The 19,763-nt window shown below is 43.2% G+C and overlaps 1 protein-coding gene across 3 annotated transcripts in view; it reads left to right on the forward strand.

The window, feature by feature from the left end:
- fat2 (FAT atypical cadherin 2) overlaps positions 1-17,462 on the forward strand; it is a 77,984-nt gene extending 60,522 nt beyond the window's left edge. Inside the window, exons 24-29 of one of the 3 annotated variants that reach the window (XR_006083946.1) lie at positions 4,806-5,307; positions 6,632-6,785; positions 11,520-11,619; positions 12,006-12,456; positions 13,069-16,604; positions 16,645-17,462. Coding sequence is in view for 1 of the 3 variants with exons in the window: in XM_042326071.1 (XP_042182005.1) it covers positions 4,806-5,307; positions 6,632-6,785; positions 11,520-11,619; positions 12,006-12,456; positions 13,069-13,589 (1,728 nt within the window). In the remaining 2 variants the exon portion in view is untranslated. Of the gene's footprint in view, positions 1-4,805; positions 5,308-6,631; positions 6,786-11,519; positions 11,620-12,005; positions 12,457-13,068 lie in introns of all 3 variants that reach the window. The other 2 variants (XR_006083945.1, XM_042326071.1) reach the window with 2 other exon arrangements.
- Positions 17,463-19,763: the final 2,301 nt, after the last annotated feature.

The raw sequence follows: 19,763 nt of genomic DNA on the forward strand, positions 1-19,763 counted from the left end.
AGGACACCCTCTGATCATAATCATCTCCCGTGGGGAGCTAGTAGTGCATTAGGGCTCTGGTAAAAAAGTAGTGCACTACCCCATTAGGGCTCTGGTAAAAAGTAGTGCACTACCCCATTAGGGCTCTGGTAAAAAAGTAGTGCACTACCCCATTAGGGCTCTGGTAAAAAGTAGTGCACTACCCCATTAGGGCTCTGGTAAAAAGTAGTGCACTACCCCATTAGGGCTCTGGTAAAAAGTAGTGCACTACCCCATTAGGGCTCTGGTAAAAAAGTAGTGCACCACCCCATTAGGGCTCTGGTAAAAAGTAGTGCACTACCCCATTAGGGCTCTGGTAAAAAGTAGTGCACTACCCCATTAGGGCTCTGGTAAAAAGTAGTGCACTACCCCATTAGGGCTCTGGTAAAAAACCACCCCATTAGGGCTCTAGTGCACTACCCCATTAGGGCTCTGGTAAAAAGTAGTGCACTACCCCATAGGGCTCTGGTAAAAAGTAGTGCACTACCCCATTAGGGCTCTGGTAAAAAGTAGTGCACTACCCCATAGGGCTCTGGTAAAAAGTAGTGCACTACCCCATAGGGCTCTGGTAAAAAGGCAGAGCTGTACATTAGGCAGTCCATAGCTCCTCTCTCCAAAACAACAGAGGGGATCCTTTCATTTCCATGTTAGCTCCATGTAGGCTCTCAGTGCCCAGCAGCTCAGCACTGTGCTAGTTCAACATGTCCACAAAACCCTCAGAAGACTCTGCTGCAGTAGTTACAGTAATATGGAAAAGAACAAACAAAGCAAGAAAAAAACCATTATTCAGCAGTCCATCAATCAGGTGGTGTGTATAAGTGTGTGCTACGATGATGAAGCTAGGCTTGGCTCTCTCATCCCTCCAGGGTTTTGGGAGGGAGGGTGGACAATGAGCCTGTCATAGCGGATGTAATCAATGTCCCCACACTCTCTGGCAGCTTTCATGACTGGGATCAGTTATTTCCTCTTCTGGTGCACAGCTTCAGGATAGTCCTCTTTGACTAATTCTAAAATTCTTGGGTCTTTCCAGAACAGTTACCTTGTACTTGAACCTCAGGAACTTGTCCACGATCGATCTGGGGCCTGTCACCTTGGCCGGTGGTGGGATTTCCAGTCCCATCTTCAGTTTTTCCGAGATAATTTCCCTCACTTTGTCCTCAGACTCAATCCAGGTCTCGTGATTACCGTCCACAACAATGTTGTGTTCCGCCTTGATTGTCCCTTGAGATAATTGGATTTCTCCGTCATGGTTATCATGGATTCACATACAGAAATGATGTCCTCTCTCAAGTAGTTTTGCTGTCATCTTGCTGTTCTCCTGATTAAAGTCTTCTGACCCTAGGAAACTGTAAACTGTTCTTCAGGTCCTGAACCTCCCTGGTCAGGTTGTCCATTATTTTATTAGTTGAATCCACCAGTATTTGGACAAAACACTTGAAGCTATATTCTTGTTGTTGTAACAACTGCTTATATAACTTTTTTGTTTGATTTAAAGATCCTTCACCTGTGATAGAGAGACACGACTGTCCTCAACAGTACTCCCACCAGCTTTGGTCTTTGTTATGGTAGCAATGTAGGCAATGCTGTCACCTCCGCATTTCTAGACACAGCAGGTCGCAGGGCAGATGGAAACAGCAACAAACAGCAGGGATTCAAACAGTCATACTCCTGGGACAATCTGTGGTACTAGCCTCAAGGGCTGTGGGCTGAGTACAATCTGTTAAGGAAACCTGGCTAGCTTGATAGCTAGCTAACAAGAGTTAGAAGCTAAGCTAGAATTTGCACCAATGAGGGAAAAATTAGCTACTTCTCTGGAGCAAAATTGACCTGATAATGTTGGGTTGGAGATGGCGATAATGTCGGGTTGGAATGGCTGAGATGGCGATAATGTCGGGTTGGAATGGCTGAGATGGCGATAATGTCAGGTTGGAATGGCTGAGATGACGATAATGTCAGGTTGGAATGGCTGAGATGGCGATAATGTCAGGTTGGAATGGCTGAGATGGCGATAATGTCGGGTTGGAATGGCTGAGATGGCGATAATGTCGGGTTGGAACGGAACCTCTATTATTTCCTGTTTAAACTAATGATCTGCCAAAACTACATTGATTAAGGAGCAATCCAAGTATTATGGGTGTTTCGGCAGGCGGCCTGCAGCACAAGATTTCGCTTTACGCGGATGATGTCTTGCTCTACATATCCAACCCTGAGAAATCCCTCCGATTTTAGACACAATTGCTCAGTATGGCAAGTTTTCAGGTTATAAGATCAATTTGAACAAATCCACTGTCTGCCCTCTCAATATTACACTCACCAGCTCTATGAAGACACTTTGTCCTTTCCAATGGAAAACACAGGGGTTTCAATACCTCGGGATCTTCATAACACCAGATCTGAATAGCCTTTTCAAGGAAAATTATCTTCCACTCCTGGATCGAATCAAGAACGATCTCCAAACCTGGATCTCCCTCCCAATTAGCTTAGTAGGAAGAATGAATTAATCCGTATGAACGTCCTCCCTAGACTGAACTATTTATTTCAGATGCTCCCATGCTATCTCTTAGTTTCCTTTTTCAAAACAACTAACGAAAGAATCACCAAATTTATATGGGGCAATAAAAAAACCTAGGATCAAGTTCTCCACTCTATCGAAACCTGAATCTAAGGGTGGTCTTGACCTACCCTCCCTTCAATTGTACTACTCGTCTGCCCAAATCCGCAACATGCTAACATGGATCACAAACAGACAAGAGTCAACGTGGATTCAGATAGAAGCCCAATCCTGTGGTTCATTGCCCTTAAGCTCAATTATATTCATTAATAACTTTAGTGGAGTGGGCAACAGAGCCAAAACCTTTGTGATTTACAGCACCCTACTAGCGTGGAGGGACTGTAAGAAATACCTGGGCATTTCCTCCCAAATATGTTCTAACTTGCCTATAGTAGGCAACCCAGACCTGCCAAAAGCTCTGAGGGATGCCAACTTTAATCTTTGGCATACTCTAGGAATCAGGACCTTTTCAGACCTATTTCATCAGAAAACCACAACACTGAAATCCTTTCAAGAGCTCTGCAGTGAATTCAATGTACCAAGATCCCATTTAAAAAAATATATATCCTCAAATATCTTCATTGACTTCCAAGAGGAGGTTTAGAACTCAGTTGAATGAAGTTGAAACCCTCTTGTCACAGCACAATCCATTAAAGGATAAATATCTTATATCTATAGACTCCATTCTGAGAAAGGAGGCTCCTCCTTTACTCCTTTAAAAATAATCTGGGAAAAGGACCTGGTCTGACTATTTATTTATTTTAATTTTATTTTACCTTTATTTAACTAGGCAAGTCAGTTAAGAACAAATTCTTATTTTCAATGACGGCCTAGGAACAGTGGGTTAACTGCCTGTTCAAGAGCAGAACGACAGATTTGTACCTTGTCAGCTCGGGGATTTGAACTTGCAACCTTCCTGTTACTAGTCCAACGCTCTAACCAGTGATGAGCTATGGGCGGAGGTTTGCAACAGGGTATACTGCACCTCTACTAATGTAAAAATGAAAGAATCTAATTACAATGTTTTGTACAAATTTTATTACACTCCTTTGAGACTCCATAGAATGAAAACAGATATGTCTCCTAACTGTAAAAGACCTACCTCTGAAAGTGGAACCTATATGCATGTATTTTGGAGCTGTAGAGAGATTGCCAGATTCTATACATACTGCTGCACAGAAAATACTAGATGTACTAGATGTACAGTTTGCCCAAATCTGCAACATGCTAACATGGATCACAAACAGACAAGAGTCCGTGTATCTATCTTCTTAATGCCCAGCAGGACTTTGTCCTTGATCCTGACAGAGAAAATTTGCTCATGACTATTACCTACTTTGCTAAGAAATGTATTATTCTATTGTGGGCCTCTAATACCTCTCCTACATTTAAAATGTGGATTGACCAGATTGTTGACTTTCTCCCTCTTGAAAAGCTCACTTATGACCTCCACAAGAGACAGCCCAAGTTTGGTAGACTCTGGTCTCCACTATTCAACTGTATTTCAAACTGGACAGAGTGAACGGGGTGATTAGGGAAATGAGCAGATACATGTTGTGTAAGGTGCTGTAAAATCTAAAAACTAATTATTGGCTCGTCGTCTCAGCGAAGGCTAGAAATAGCTAATAAGAGCCTTGATAGTGCTGCTGCAAGTTTTATAGGTTTTTTATTTATTGTTTATTGTTTATTGTTCTATGTGAGTACGTGTAGGTATGTAGGATATGTGTGTGTGTATGCGTGTGAATGTATGTATGTATATGTGTACGTATGTATGTGTATATATAGATATGTGTATGTATGTATATGTGTACGTATGTATGTGTATATATAGATATGTGTATGTATGTATATGTGTACGTATGTATGTGTATATATAGATATGTGTATGTATGTATATACACAAAAAAATAAAAAAATAAAATAAATTATTGTATTTTTATTATTATAATTATTATTATATATTTTTATTTTATTTTTTTAAACCTGTCACATCTGTGAATATGGAATGTGTTTTGTTGGTTGATTGAAAAACAAGAAAACTTAATAAAACTTTAAATTGAAGAAGAAAAAAAACGACATTGATGTGTTGTGTTCTAGTCCACTGTCTCTACTTCAGACTGGTGAGGACTCTGAGGAATAAACGTTTATGAACAGTGAGCACTGTTATATTATCTGCATCAGATGATGGATAGTTGTACCAGCCTGTATATGAACAGTGTTCTATTATCTTCTACAGCTGATGGGTGGAGAGTTGAGGTTCATGTACCTCTGTGGCAACACGCTCCCAGGTTCCCTGCGTATCCACACAGCCCCAGTGGTGTCAGACGGGCGGTGGCACCACGTCCTTCTGGAGGTCAACGGCACCATCCTCAGACTCACCCTGGACCACATTCACTCATCCCAGGTCGTCCTCTCTGAACCCTGCCATCTGATGCAGCCTCATGGGGCTCTGATCCTCGCTGGTCCCCCTGGTCCTGGTTCTTCTCCCACCACCACCACCACCTCTACAGAGATCCAGGCCAGGGCCCAGACCCAAGCACATGGCTTGGTGGGCTGCCTGGAGGCTATGGAGCTGAATGGGGAGCCCATCAGGACAGAAGAGAATAAGGAGTGGAATGGGCCTGGGAGGAGGAGGGTGTTTGGGGTCTACCAGTGCTGTGTCAACCAGGTCAGGATCAACAGCTGTGACAGTAACCCCTGTCTGAATGCAGGAACCTGTGAGGAGGAATCAAATGGAGGTCAGTTTCTTAACCTTGACATACTATATCACTCCCCAATAGTGTCAACCTCTAAAAACAACTCACATAGCACACTGTCAGCCTCTACCCACCTCATTCAAGGTCAGGTTCAGGGTTAAGTTAACCGTGTTAGCAACTCATGATATGTGCGGTAATGAAGGCATCACGTGGTATAGGCATGTAATCATATAGTATAGGGTGAGGGTGAGAGAGAGGACATTTGTAGAGAACATTTTCTCAAATGTTTTGCAATGTCATTGTGGTATTTTGTCATTGAGGTATTTGTCATTGTGATATTTGTCATTGTGGTATTTGTCATTGTGGTATTTTGTCATTGTGATATTTGTCATTGTGATATTTGTCATTGTGATATTTGTCATTGTGATATTTGTCATTGTGATATGTTGTCATTGTGATATTTGTCATTGTGATATTTGTCATTGTGATATGTTGTGGCTCTGTGAAACCATAATCTATTCTCTCCGCTTGGTGAGGTGGCTATGAAGGCAAACAACGGGCTGTGAATAATATGCTGTGTATTGGGAACAACACATAACACATTAATAATATGCTGTGTATTGGGAACAACACATAACATTAATAATATGCTGTGTATTGGGAACAACACATAACACATTAATAAAATGCTGTATATTGGGAACAACACATAACACATTAATAAAATGCTGTGTATTGGGAACAACACATAACACATTAATAATATGCTGTGTATTGGGAACAACACATAACATTAATAATATGCTGTGTATTGGGAACAACACATAACACATTAATAAAATGCTGTATATTGGGAACAACACATAACACATTAATAAAATGCTGTGTATTGGGAACAACACGTAGCAACAAAGCCTACTGGTTTTGAGATGTAGTTCATTGATATTTGATCTGAGATGTACCTACAGTATACTTAAGGTACATTATCTATCATCCCTTCAACAACAACAGATCAGGTAAAACTCTGCGAGGGTAGAAATTCAGTCACCAATATGAGAATACAATGTTGAACAAACTACAATGTTTGAACAGATTGGAGGTGTCCTATTGTCTATAAAGTATTATTGTAATTGTTCCACAGGGAAGTTGAAACTAGAGTAGTGAGGTGCAAACTGAATAACCAGACCTCACGACAACGGGATGGAACCGAACTGTCTACCCTGTATTCCACTTTTTGAAATAGTTTGTATCCTATCCTTCCTTAGAATCCCTCTGATGTTACTAAGAGAGTGAGAGAACTTTAAAGGTGTTCTAGAACTTTGACCATCTTCCGGAAGGCTGATCTCACCTCCTGTTTCCCCTCCAGGGTTCCTCTGCAGCTGTCCAGTTCCCTTCTATGGCCCCCGCTGTGAGCTGGACAACAACCCCTGTGCCTCCCAGCCCTGTGCCCACGGTGGGGTGTGCGTGCCAAAGAGTCAAGGTTACATCTGTAACTGCCAACTGAATATGGCTGGAATCAGGTATTCTATCTCTCACATAGCTATCCTTCTCATCCCTGCAGCCTCTGTATTCTTCTCCCCCCCCCACGCACTGCTCCGATGACGATTAGTGTTTAAATGTTTAGAACAAAAAGGCCCACACAATATTCTGTTCCTAATATCACCTTTTATTAATGATAAGTGTTCACGTTTCTCTCATTTTTAAGTCCTCCTCAACTGCCATATCAAATCAAATTACATTGTATTGGTCACATACACATGGTTAGCAGATGTTAATGCGAGTGTAGCGAAATGCGTGTGCTTCTTGTTCCGACCATGCAGTAATATCTAACAAGTAATCTAACAATTTCACAACAACTACCTAGTACACACAAGTGTAAAGGGATGAATAAGAATATGTAGATATAAATATATGGATGAGCGATGGCCGAACGGCATAGGCAAGACGCAGTAGGTGGTATAGAGTACAGTTAATACATATGAGATGAGTAATGTAGGTTATGTAAACATTATATAAAGTAGCATTAATAATTAAAGTGGCTAGAGATTTGAGTCAGTATGTTGGCAGCAGCCACTCAATGTTAGTGATGGCTGTTTAACAGTCTGATGGCCTTGAGATAGAAGCTGTTTTTCAGTCTCTCGGTCCCAGCTTTGATGCACCTGTACTGACCTCGCCTTCTGGATGATAAGCGGGGTGAACAGGCAGTGGCTCGGGTGGTTGTTGTCCTTGATGATCTTTATGGCCTTCCTGTGAAATCGGGTGGTGTAGGTGTCTTGGAGGGCAGGTAGTTTGCCCCCGGTGATGTGTTGTGCAGACCTTACCACCCTCTGGAGATCCTTATGGTTGTGGGCGGAGCAGTTGCCGTACCAGGCGGTGATACAGCCCGACAGGATGCTCTCGTTTGTGCATCTGTAAAAGTTTGTGATTGTTTTCAGTGACAAGGAAAACTTCTTCAGCCTCCCGAGGTTGAAGAGATGCTGCTGTGCCTTCTTCACCATGCGGTCTGTGTGGGTGGACCATTTCAGTTTGTCCGCGATATACAGTATCACCGCCTGGTGCGGCAATGCTCCGCCCACAACCGTAAGGCATGCTCGGTCCTCCTTTTCCTGTAGGCAGGGTAGCCTAGTGGTTAGAGCGCTGGACTAGTAACCGGAAGGTTGCAAGTTCAAACCCCTGAGCTGACAAGGTACAAACCTGTCGTTTTTCCCTGAACAGGCAGTTAACCCACTGTTCCTAGGCCGTCATTGAAAATAGGAATTTGTTTTTAACTGACTTGCCTGGTTAAATAAAAAAATTAAAATAGTCCACAAACATCTCCTTAGTCTTGGTTCCGTTGAGGGATAGGTTGTAATTCTGGCACCACCCGGCCAGGTCTCTGACCTCCTCCCTATAGGCTGTCTGGTCATAGTCGGTGATCAGGCCTACTGTTGTGTCGTCTGCAAACTTAATGATGGCGTTGAAGTCGTGCCTGGCCATGCAGTCGTGGGTGAACAGGGAGTATAGGAGGGGACTGAGCACGCACCCCTGGGGGGCTCCAGTGTTGAGGATCAGCGTGGCAGATGTGTTGTTACCTACCCTCACCACCTGGGGGTGGCCCGTCAGGAAGTCCAGGATGCAGTTGCAGAGGGAGGTGTTTATTCCCAGGGTCCTTAGCTTATTGATGAGCTTTGAGGGTACTATGGTGTTGAACGCTCAGCTGTAGTCAATGGAATTCTCACATAGTTGTTCCTTTTGTCCAGGTGGGAAAGGGCAGTGTGGAGTGCAATAGAGATTGCATCATCTGTGGATCTGTTTGGGCGGTATGCAAATTGAGTGGGTCTAGGGTTTCTGGGACAATGGTGTTGATGTGAGCCATCACCAGCCTTTCAAAGCACTTCATGGCTATGGACGTGAGTACACGGGTCTGTAGTCATTTAGGCAGGTTGCCTTCGTGTTCTTGGGCACAGGGACTATGGTGGCCTGCTTGAAACATGTTGGTATTACAGACTCAATCAGGGACATGTTGAAAATGTCAGTGAAGACACCTGCCAGGTGGTCAGCACATGCCCGGAGCACACGTCCTGGTAATCCATCTGGCCCCGCAGCCTTGTGAATGTTGACCTGTTTAAAGGTCTTACTCACATCGGCTGTGGAGAGCGTGATCACACAGTCGTCTGGAACAGCTGATGCTCTCATGCATGCTTCAGTGTTGCTTTCCTCGAAGCGAGCATAGAAGTGATTTAGCTCGTCTGGTAGGCTCGTGTCCCTGGGCAGCTCACGGCTGTGCTTCCCTTTGTAGTCTGTAATAGTTTGCAAGCCTTGCCACATAAGACGAGCGTCGGAGCCGATGTAGTATGATTCAATCTTAGTCCTGTATTGACGCTTTGCCAGTTTGATGGTTCGTCGCAGGTCATAGCAGGATTCCTTGAAAGCGGCAGCTCTACCCTTTAGCTCAGTGCGAATGCTGCCTGTAATCCATGGCTTCTGGTTGGAGAATGTACGTACAGTCACTGTGGGGACGACGTCCTCGATGCACTTATTGATAATGCCAGTGACTGATGTGGTGTACTCCTCAATGCCATCGGAAGAATCCCGGAACATGTTCCAGTCTGTGATAGCAAAACAGTCTCGTCGTTGTTTGCAATCAAGCCTACCACTGTAGTGTTGTCTGCAAACTTGATGATTGAGTTGGAGGCGTGCATGGCCACACAGTCATGGGTGAACAGGGAGTACAGGAGAGGGCTGAGAATGCACCCTTGTGGGGCCCCAGTGTTGAGGATCAGCGAGGTGGAGATGTTGTTCCCTACCCTCACCACCTAGGGGTGGCCCGTCAGAAAGTCCAGGACCCAGTTACACAGGGCGGGGTCGAGACCCAGGGTCTTGAGCTTAATGACGAGTTTGGAGGGTACTATGGTGTTAAATGCTGAGCTGTAATCGATGAACAGCATTCTCACATAGGTATTCCTCTTGTCCAGATGGGTTAGGGCAGTGTGCAGTGTGATTGAGATTGCGTCGTCTGTGGACCTGTTGGGGCGGTAAGCAAATTGGAGTGGGTCTAGGGTGTCAGGTAAGGTGGAGGTTATATGATTCTTGACTAATCTCTCAAAGTACTTCATGATGACGGAAGTGAGTGCTACGGGGCGATAGTCGTTTAGCTCAGTTACCTTAGCTTTCTTGGGAACAGGAACAATGGTGGCCCTCTTGAAGCATGTGGGAACAGCAGACTGGGATAGGGATTGATTGAATATGTCCGTAAACACACCAGCCAGCTGGTCTGCGCATCCTCTGAGGGGCCGGCAACCTTCGGGGGTTAACACATTTAAATGTTTTACTCACATTGGGTGCGGTGAAGGAGAGCCCGCAGGTTTTGGTAGCGGGCCGTGTCAGTGGCACTGTACTGTCTTCAAAGCGAGTGAAGAAGTTGTTTAGTGTGTCTGGGAGCAACATGTCCGTGTCCGCGACAGGGCTGGTTTTATTTTTATAATCCGTGAATGACTGTAGACCCTGCCACATACGTCTCGTGTCTGAGCCGTTTAATTGCGACTCTACTTTGTCTCTATACTGACGCTCAGCTTGTTTGATTGCCTTGTATTCAGTCATCTTTCCGGTCGCCTTACCGTGATTAAAAGCAGTGGTTCGCGCTTTCAGTTTTGCGCGAATGCTGTCATCAATCCACAGTTTCTGGTTGGGGAAGGTTTTTATTAGTCACCGTGGGTACAACATCACCGATGCACTTGCTAATAAACTCACTCACCTAATTAGCGTATCTATCAATGTTGTTGTCTGAGGCTATCCGGGAACATATCCCAGTCCACGTGATCAAAGCAATCTTGAAGCGTTGAATCAGATTGGTCGGACCAGCGCTGAACAGACCTGAATACGAATTCCTATTTTAGTTTCTGTCTATAGGCTGGACGAAATGGAGTTGTGGTAAGATTTGCCAAAAGGAGGGCAAGGGAGGGCTTTGTATGCATCGCAGAAGTTAGAGTACCAATGATCCAGATGGTACAGTTTTTCTGATTCTTTAAGACCTCCTCACCTGCCAGATGGTACAGTTGTTCTGATTCTTTAAGACCTCCTCACCTCCCATATAGTACAGTTGTTCTGATTCTTTAAGACCTCCTCACCTCCCATATGGTACAGTTGTTCTGATTCTTTAAGACCTCCTCACCTGCCATATAGTACAGTTGTTAAGACCTCCTCACCTGCCATATAGTACAGTTGTTAAGACCTCCTCACCTGCCATATAGTACAGTTGTTAAGACCTCCTCACCTGCCATATAGTACAGTTGTTAAGACCTCCTCACCTGCCATATAGTACAGTTGTTAAGACCTCCTCACCTGCCATATAGTACAGTTGTTAAGACCTCCTCACCTGCCATATAGTACAGTTGTTAAGACCTCCTCACCTGCCATATAGTACAGTTGTTAAGACCTCCTCACCTGCCATATAGTACAGTTGTTAAGACCTCCTCACCTGCCATATAGTACAGTTGTTAAGACCTCCTCACCTCCCATAGAGTACTGTTGTTCTGATTCTTTTTGGTTAGTCACGGAAAATGTTACACATGCCGTGCTCCTAGTTTGATTGGCTCAGGTGCTGGAGAACAGCATTCGGCATTTTGTACATTTACACGTCCCCAAACTGATTAAGTCTAATTCTGTTGTATGTCCTCCTTCCTTCCTTGAGTGGATTATACTGATAGCAAAACCCTTCATTTCCATTCTCTGCAAGTTAATGGAAACAATGTATTATTCTGCTCCCCCTTCTTTAGGTGTCAGAGCCTAATCGACGGATGCTCCCCCAACCCGTGTCTAGAAGGGTACAACTGTACCTTCTCCGGGGGCTCCATCCACTGCGACCCTCTGCCACAGGTATTGTAACATTCTAAACTAAGGTATACATAATGCCCTGTGTAACATATCTGGTTTGAGTTGGAATAGGGTGAAATTGCCCTAGATGCTGATATTGGGTCAGTTTAGCCTTTTTTCCCACTACTGGTAACGGTTATGATTGGGGGAGGGGAGGCTGATCCTAGACCTGTACCTACAGGAAACTTCACCCCTGGAGAATTTTAGTTAATCCAGGACTGGCTCCGCTAGGGGGCCCATAACCATAGTTTTATTTTCGTTTTTGGGAACTCAGTCAGAGTCTCAAACTTCTTGTTGAGAGTTGGGGCGGGGGGTCCCAACCAAATATCAGCCTTAGACAGCCCTGCTTTAAGTTAACCAAAAGGTGTCCTGTCTCATCCTCAATACAGGTGTACGCCGGACTGGGCTACATCGAGATAGTGGAGATATGTGCCAGCTTGATGGGGGTTTTCTTCCTGGTCGGTGTCTTCGTCTGTGTCCGCAAACGTTATGTCCAACAGAAGAAGAAGAAACCTGTCTGTGTTCAGGACTCCAACGGTTACTTCCAACCCAGTCTGGCCAAATCCATGATGGCCGACACTCCAAAAGTCAGCCCAATAGAGATGAACATGCTGATGGGCTCTGGTAACGACCTGGATAACATACACAGTCCCTTCCGATCTCTGAGGCTTCACAGCCAGATGGACCTGGGGCTGGGGTCCCAGGTAAGCCTAAGGGCCGGGAAGCAGAAGCCACAGGGGCCCGTGGTGTGTAGTGTGGCCCCCAACCTCCCTCCTACACCTTCATCCATCTCTGACAATGAGTCCATCAGGAAACACCACTGGGATCAGGACTATGAAGGTGAGTTCATTGAATAAACTTTAATCATCTCCCAGAGGGGAAATTGAAGTGGATACTTTAAGCTAACTGTCTGAGTTTTTAATTTGAGTCTTTATTGATAACTGTGGTAATAACTGTGGTAGTAGCTTACTCAACTTGCCGGGCCTGTCTTCACTTTATCCAACAATAAGTGACAGCATTTCATTGAGATGACCAATGAGACACCCAAAAGGACAAGTGTCTGAAGGTGAATGATCTGGAGATGTGGACATAACAAAGCATTATTCATGTTATACTCCTTCTCACTTTGTCCTTTAGATCAAAACAATGGAGGTTACTCATCCATACATCCATGTAATCCACTATCAGTTTTGATACATACAGAACATGTGGCGTTGAGCAATAGCCTGGTCAGGCAGGCATTTCCTGCAGAGCATAAGTGTCTAGGTGTTGAATTTTAATAGGCTTTTCATCATTCAGAAGTTATAATACCTTACCTATAATGAGTTTAAGGAGTTTTATAACCGACAAGGACACTTTGAAAATTGGTATGAAGATCCTCTGAAAGGCGATAATACCGAAGGACTATAGTGAATGATAATGAGTGTTCTCTCTCTTCTCCCTGCCTTTCAGTCTACCCTGCTGATCCTGACTACTACGGTCGACCCAACCCTGCGGTCCAAGAGTACCCCCAGGTCCAGGAGTTTCCCCAGTTCGACATTGTGGAGGACACCTACGGCTCTGTGACCGCATCAATAGACTCACGTAGAAACTCTCGCTTCGGCGGATTCCCGTTTCCCCTGGAGCGCTCTGACCGCCGCGCTCCCTTACCCCCCTGTTATAGTAACCAGAACCTGGATGACTTCCTGGGGCCTGACGGTCTTCCCTTACCCAGCTCCCAGTGCCCCAACGAGTACACTGCCATCAGTTACTATCCGACGCAACATGCACAAAGCATGGACAATGTGTCGTCAGGCTACCGGCGCCTCAGCATGCGCCTCAGCGTTGCCATGCCGTCCTACGCGGAGTGTAACGCTCCTCCTCCTCCCCCTGCAACACAACAGGCTAGGCATGCAGGACGGAACTCTCGCTGCTACAACGGGTCTGACATGGTGGAGAGCGACTATGGAAGCTGTGAGGAGGTCATGTTCTAGAATGTTTTCAAAGTGTTCTATTCTAGAGTTAAAGATACAGTGCTCCCTATCAGAGGTCTCTTTCAGGGAGAGACTGCAACGTTTCAACGAAAGAGTTGATTCTTGAACATTCTACATTCTACTATTCTATACAGTCAATTCTTAGAATGTTTCCATAAAATGTGATTGATTGGCATCTAAGTGGGCTTGACATTCAGTAGAGTAAATGAGAGTCACTCACCTTTTGTTCCACAGGGTTCAACAGTATTACAGGATGTTTATCTGAAACTATGGCAACAAGGCCACGCAACACAAAGATAGATATTCTGTACTAAATGCTGCAGCAATATCAAACTCACTCATCTGGACCCCTCTCCATCCGAGGGGGAGAGAGACTGGCTTTGGGTGAAACCGATTCCAAGAAGTATGAATATGCCTAGACAACTATGTAACAACAAGGTCACGCAACACTGACCATATTAAAGAGAGTGGATTTACATAAAAAACTATTCCTATAAGAATGAATATGCCTACATTTCATGCAGATAATAGCTCCATTTAATACAATAATAACAACCCATAATAACCATAAAGATGTCACATAGAGTAATACAGTTCCTATTTGTGACCTCACCATTCAGTGATATGGGAGTACATGTCAAATAGCCCCCTATACCTATGGACCCTGGACCAAAGTAGTGCACTACGTTTGGGACGGAGGGCATATGTGACAAAATAATACATAATACATTTTAATAATACATTTTATGAATAAGTAGATAATAAATATTCACAAATATTACACGTGTTTGTTGTAAAACAGGTTGTCTTTTCAATATAACTTTAATTGTTGATATTGCCAATTGTGTAAATAGTCTATAGTGTGGAAGTTTTCTGACTTTGATCTCAAAAAACATTTCTCGGAATTGTAACGGTTGGTGGTATTTGGTTGTAAACAGTATTTTGAGTCCGAACACATAAATGTGGTATCTAATCTGACTGTATATAGCCCAACACATAAATGTGGTATCTAATCTGACTGTATATAGCCCAACACATAAATGTGGTATCTAATCTGACTGTATATAGCCCAACACATACATGTGGTATCTAATCTGACTGTATATAGCCCAACACATAAATGTGGTATCTAATCTGACTGTATATAGCCCAACACATAAATGTGGTATCTAATCTGACTGTATATAGCCCAACACATACATGTGGTATCTAATCTGACTGTATATAGCCCAACACATAAATGTGGTATCTAATCTGACTGTATATAGCCCAACACATACATGTGGTATCTAATCTGACTGTATATAGCCCAACACATAAATGTGGTATCTAATCTGACTGTATATAGCCCAACAGTACAGAATGTTGTATCTAATCTGACTGTATATAGCCCAACACATAATGTGGTATCTAATCTGACTGTATATAGCCCAACACATACATGTGGTATCTAATCTGACTGTATATAGCCCAACACATACATGTGGTATCTAATCTGACTGTATATAGCCCAACAGTACAGAATGTTGTATCTAATCTGACTGTATATAGCCCAACACATACATGTGGTATCTAATCTGACTGTATATAGCCCAACACATGCATGTGGTATCTAATCTGACTGTATATAGCCCAACAGTACAGAATGTTGTATCTAATCTGACTGTATATAGCCCAACACATAAATGTGGTATCTAATCTGACTGTATATAGCCCAACAGTACAGAATGTTGTATCTAATCTGACTGTCTATAGCCCAACACATAAATGTGGTATCTAATCTGACTGTATATAGCCCAACAGTACAGAATGTTGTATCTAATCTGACTGTATATAGCCCAACACATAAATGTGGTATCTAATCTGACTGTATATAGCCCAACAGTACAGAATGTTGTATCTAATCTGACTGTATATAGCCCAACACATAAATGTGGTATCTAATCTGACTGTATATAGCCCAACAGTACAGAATGTTGTATCTAATCTGACTGTCTATAGCCCAACACATAAATATGGTATCTAATCTGACTGTATATAGCCCCACACATAAATGTGGTATCTAATCTGACTGTCTATAGCCCCACACATAAATGTGGTATCTAATCTGACTGTCTATAGCCCAACAGTACAGAATGTTGTATCTAATCTGACTGTATATAGCCCAACACATAAATGTGGTATCTAATCTGTCTATAGCCCAACAGTACAGAATGTTGTATCTAATCTGATTGTCTATAGCCCAACACATAAATATGGTATCTAATCTGACTGTCTATAGCCCAACACATAAATGTGGTATCTAATCTGACTGTATATAGCCCAACACATAAATATGGTATCTAATCTGACTGTATATAGCCCAACACATAAATATGGTATCTAATCTGACTGTATATAGCCCCACACATCAATATGGTATCTAATCTGTCTATAGCCCAACAGTACAGAATGTCTATGCAGCTATTATACTGTTTTTGTACAGAACATGCAGGCCTGTTATAATACAAGTGTGTTGTTTGGGACTTTGTGCAGAACAGAATGCATTATTCCACATGAATTGTTTTTACATATAGACCATTTAAAGGTTTAACATTCTACTGGTCAGTCATAGAACATTTAAAGGTTTAACATTCTACTGGTCAGTCATAGAACATTTAAAGGTTTAACATTCTACTGGTCAGTCATAGAACATTTAAAGGTTTAACATTCTACTGGTCAGTCATAGAACATTTAAAGGTTTAACATTCTACTGGTCAGTCATAGAACATTTAAAGGTTTAACATTCTACTGGTCAGTCATAGAACATTTAAAGGTTTAACATATTCTACTGGTCAGTCATAGAACATTTAAAGGTTTAACATATTCTACTGGTCAGTCATAGAACATTTAAAGGTTTAACATATTCTACTGGTCAGTCATAGAACATTTAAAGGTTTAACATATTCTACTGGTCAGTCATAGAACATTTAAAGGTTTAACATATTCTACTGGTCAGTCATAGAACATTTAAAGGTTTAACATATTCTACTGGTCAGTCATAGAACATTTAAAGGTTTAACATATTCTACTGTTGTCATTTTAGACCAACAGAAATAACAGGTTGGAGGTGAAAAGGGTTGATACTGTAACGCAACGTGACTGTTGGTTACCCAGAAAAACAACACATCCTGTGCTTCTACACCCAGGTACAAAACCAACATTACTGTAACAATTTGTTAACACATTTCTATAAGAAAAGAGAGAAAAAAATCGGGATAGCATTATCGCTCGGTAATGTGAGCCCTCAAAAGCCTGAGTGCAACATTGGAAGCATGCATTAGGCCTGATTGTGTGCTTGTGTTGTGTAATTGGTGACCAATTAAGTATTTTTGTGCGGAAAGGATATCTATCACTTTGTTATAGTCGTTAGTGCGCATGGGTTTGGAGAAGAAAAAAATCAAGCATTTTCAGTTTGTATGTACAGAATGACAGCTCATAGGTATGGAGACTGTGGTTGGTCACAGTTCCTTTTCAGTCTGTTGTAAGGGTTCCAGAATCCCGGTTGGAATAAGCAGGAAATTCGAGAATCATCCAAACAGGATTTCTGGAAAACCAGGGAATTTTGGACAAATGACCAGAATAGTGCAACCCGAGGGGTTATCATGATTTCCCAATGTGTTTATATGTGCTGTGTATGTATGTGCTAGTCCAATGAGTTCACATGAATGTATTTTTTTAAGTGTATTATTTTTGTATCAATGTGAGGTGTCATGAACCCCATGTTTTGTAAGTTGTTTCTCTGTGAGAGATTTTAAGTCATGTTGTTTTCCCATTTTGTTTTCAACACTGTAAAGACACCATGAATAAAATATGATCTTATATTAATAATTATACTTTGTCAGTAATTATTGTAATACTTGTATGTGTAATGCGCTGATGCTTTTGAATTGACGTCTGTAACATTGTCCCAAGGTTCTCACTCCCCACATATACATGCAACGCCAGCAGTGACCACAAGGAGACACAATTTGATGATGTCACAATAACTTCCCTGGTTACCAACGTAATGTTCAACAATGCATTATCATATTGGTAGAATAAAACTCCCTTCTCCTTCAAAACATGTATCATTTTACAAAACAATTTCCCTTTGTGAAGACCAGATGTTTTTTTCCCCACATTAAGCCTACTCGGAGACACAGCGTCACGGTCACTTATCACTCTAGTCTTGAACGCACTGAAGTCGGAGATTTCCTAGTTCCCGAGTTCCCAGTTGTTTGAACACAGCATTAGTCTCAGCGAAGGGAGGGAGAGAACAACAGAGGGTCCGCCTCTCACTGTCCCTGACTACTCTCTCCTTCCTTTCCTCCGGTGAGACTGACTAGAGAGAGGGGACATCGTCTTTCATCTGAAGGTGAAACTCGAGTCGTACCGCATCAGCCTCATGCACACAATCATGTTGATCATATGACCAGAGAAAGTTAAATATTTCCCTGTATTGTTAGACTCGACGAGCTGCTAATAACAACAACAACGCAGAGCTATCGATACACTTGGCTACACATTCATTGCAGCACCAGGGGAAGTAGGGAAAAGCAGGATTTCTGTTTTGTAATAGTGTTGAATAAAAACAGTGTTGACAGTGCTTAATAAATAAAAACGTAGACGTGAACTCACTCATCAAAACAGCAGCTCTTCGCTGTATTCTTTGACAGTCTCTCTCTCTCTCTGGTCAAGGTTTTAAAAGTTATGAATCTCAGGTACTGTAGGCTAGTATGAAATATTGCTGTGGTCGTGGATGTGGAAACTGTAGCCACTGTGATTTGAGATATCAAATTACATTTATTTATTTAGCCCTTCTTACATCAGCTGATATATCAAAGTGCTCTACAGAAACCCAGCCTAAAACCCCAAACAGAAAGCAATGCATGTGTAGAAGCACGGTGTCTAGGAAAAACTCCCTAGAAAGGCCAACACCTAGGAAGAAACCTAGAGAGGAACCAGGCTATGAGGGGTGGCCAGTCCTCTTCTGGCTGTGCCGGGTGGAGATTATAACAGAACATGGCCAAGATGTTCAAATATTCATAAATGACCAGCATGGTCAAATAATAATAATCACAGTAGTTGTCGAGGGTGCAACAAGTCAGCACCTCAGGAGTAAATGTCAGTTGGCTTTTCATAGCCAATCATTGAGAGTATCTCTACCGCTCCTGCTATCTCTAGAGAGTTGAAAACAGCAGGTCTGGGACAGGTAGCACGTCCGGTGAACAGGTCAGGTTTCCATAGCCGCAGGCAGAACAGTTGAAACTGGAGCAGCAGCATGGCCAGGTGGACTGGGGACAGCAAGGAGTCATCATACCAGGTAGTCCTGAGGCATGGTCATAGGGCTCTGGTCCTCCGAGAGAGAGAAAGATAGAATTAGAGAGAGCATACTTTATACATTAATTCACACAGGACACAGGATAAGACAGGAGAAATACTCCAGATATAACAGACTGACCCTAGCCCCCCGACACATAAACTAATGCAGCATAAATACTGGAGGCTGAAACAGGAGGGGTCAGGAGACACTGTGGCCCCATCCGATGATACCCCCGGACAGGGCCAAACAGGCAGGATATAACCCCACCCACTTTGCCAAAGCCCAGCCCCCACACCACTAGAGGGATATCTTCAACCACCAACGTACCATCCTGAGACAAGGCCGAGTATAGCCCACAAAGATCTCCGCCACGGCACAACCCAAGGGGGGGCGCCAACCCAGACAGGAAGACCACGTCAGCGACTCAACCCATTCAGGTGACGCACCCCTCCTAGGGATGGCATGGAAGAGCACCAGTAAGCCAGTGACTCAGCCCCTGTAATAGGGTTAGAGGTTAGAGAATCCCAGTGGAGAGAGGGGAGCTGGCCATGCAGAGACAGCAAGGGTGGTTGTTTACTCCAGAGCCTTTCCGTAAACCTTCACACTCCTGGGCCAGACTACACTCAATCATATGACCTACTGAAGAGATGAGTCTTCAGTAAAGACTTAAAAGTTGAGACCGAGTCTGCGTCTCTCACATGGGTAGGCAGACCATTCCATAAAAATTGAGCTCTATAGGAGAAAGCCCTGCCTCCAGCTGTTTTCTTAGAATTTCTAGGGACAATTAGGAGGCCTGCGTCTTGTGACCGTAGCGTACGTGTAGGTATGTA

This window comes from Oncorhynchus tshawytscha, linkage group LG08 (genome assembly GCF_018296145.1).
Source record: "Oncorhynchus tshawytscha isolate Ot180627B linkage group LG08, Otsh_v2.0, whole genome shotgun sequence".
Lineage (NCBI taxonomy): Eukaryota > Metazoa > Chordata > Actinopteri > Salmoniformes > Salmonidae > Oncorhynchus > Oncorhynchus tshawytscha.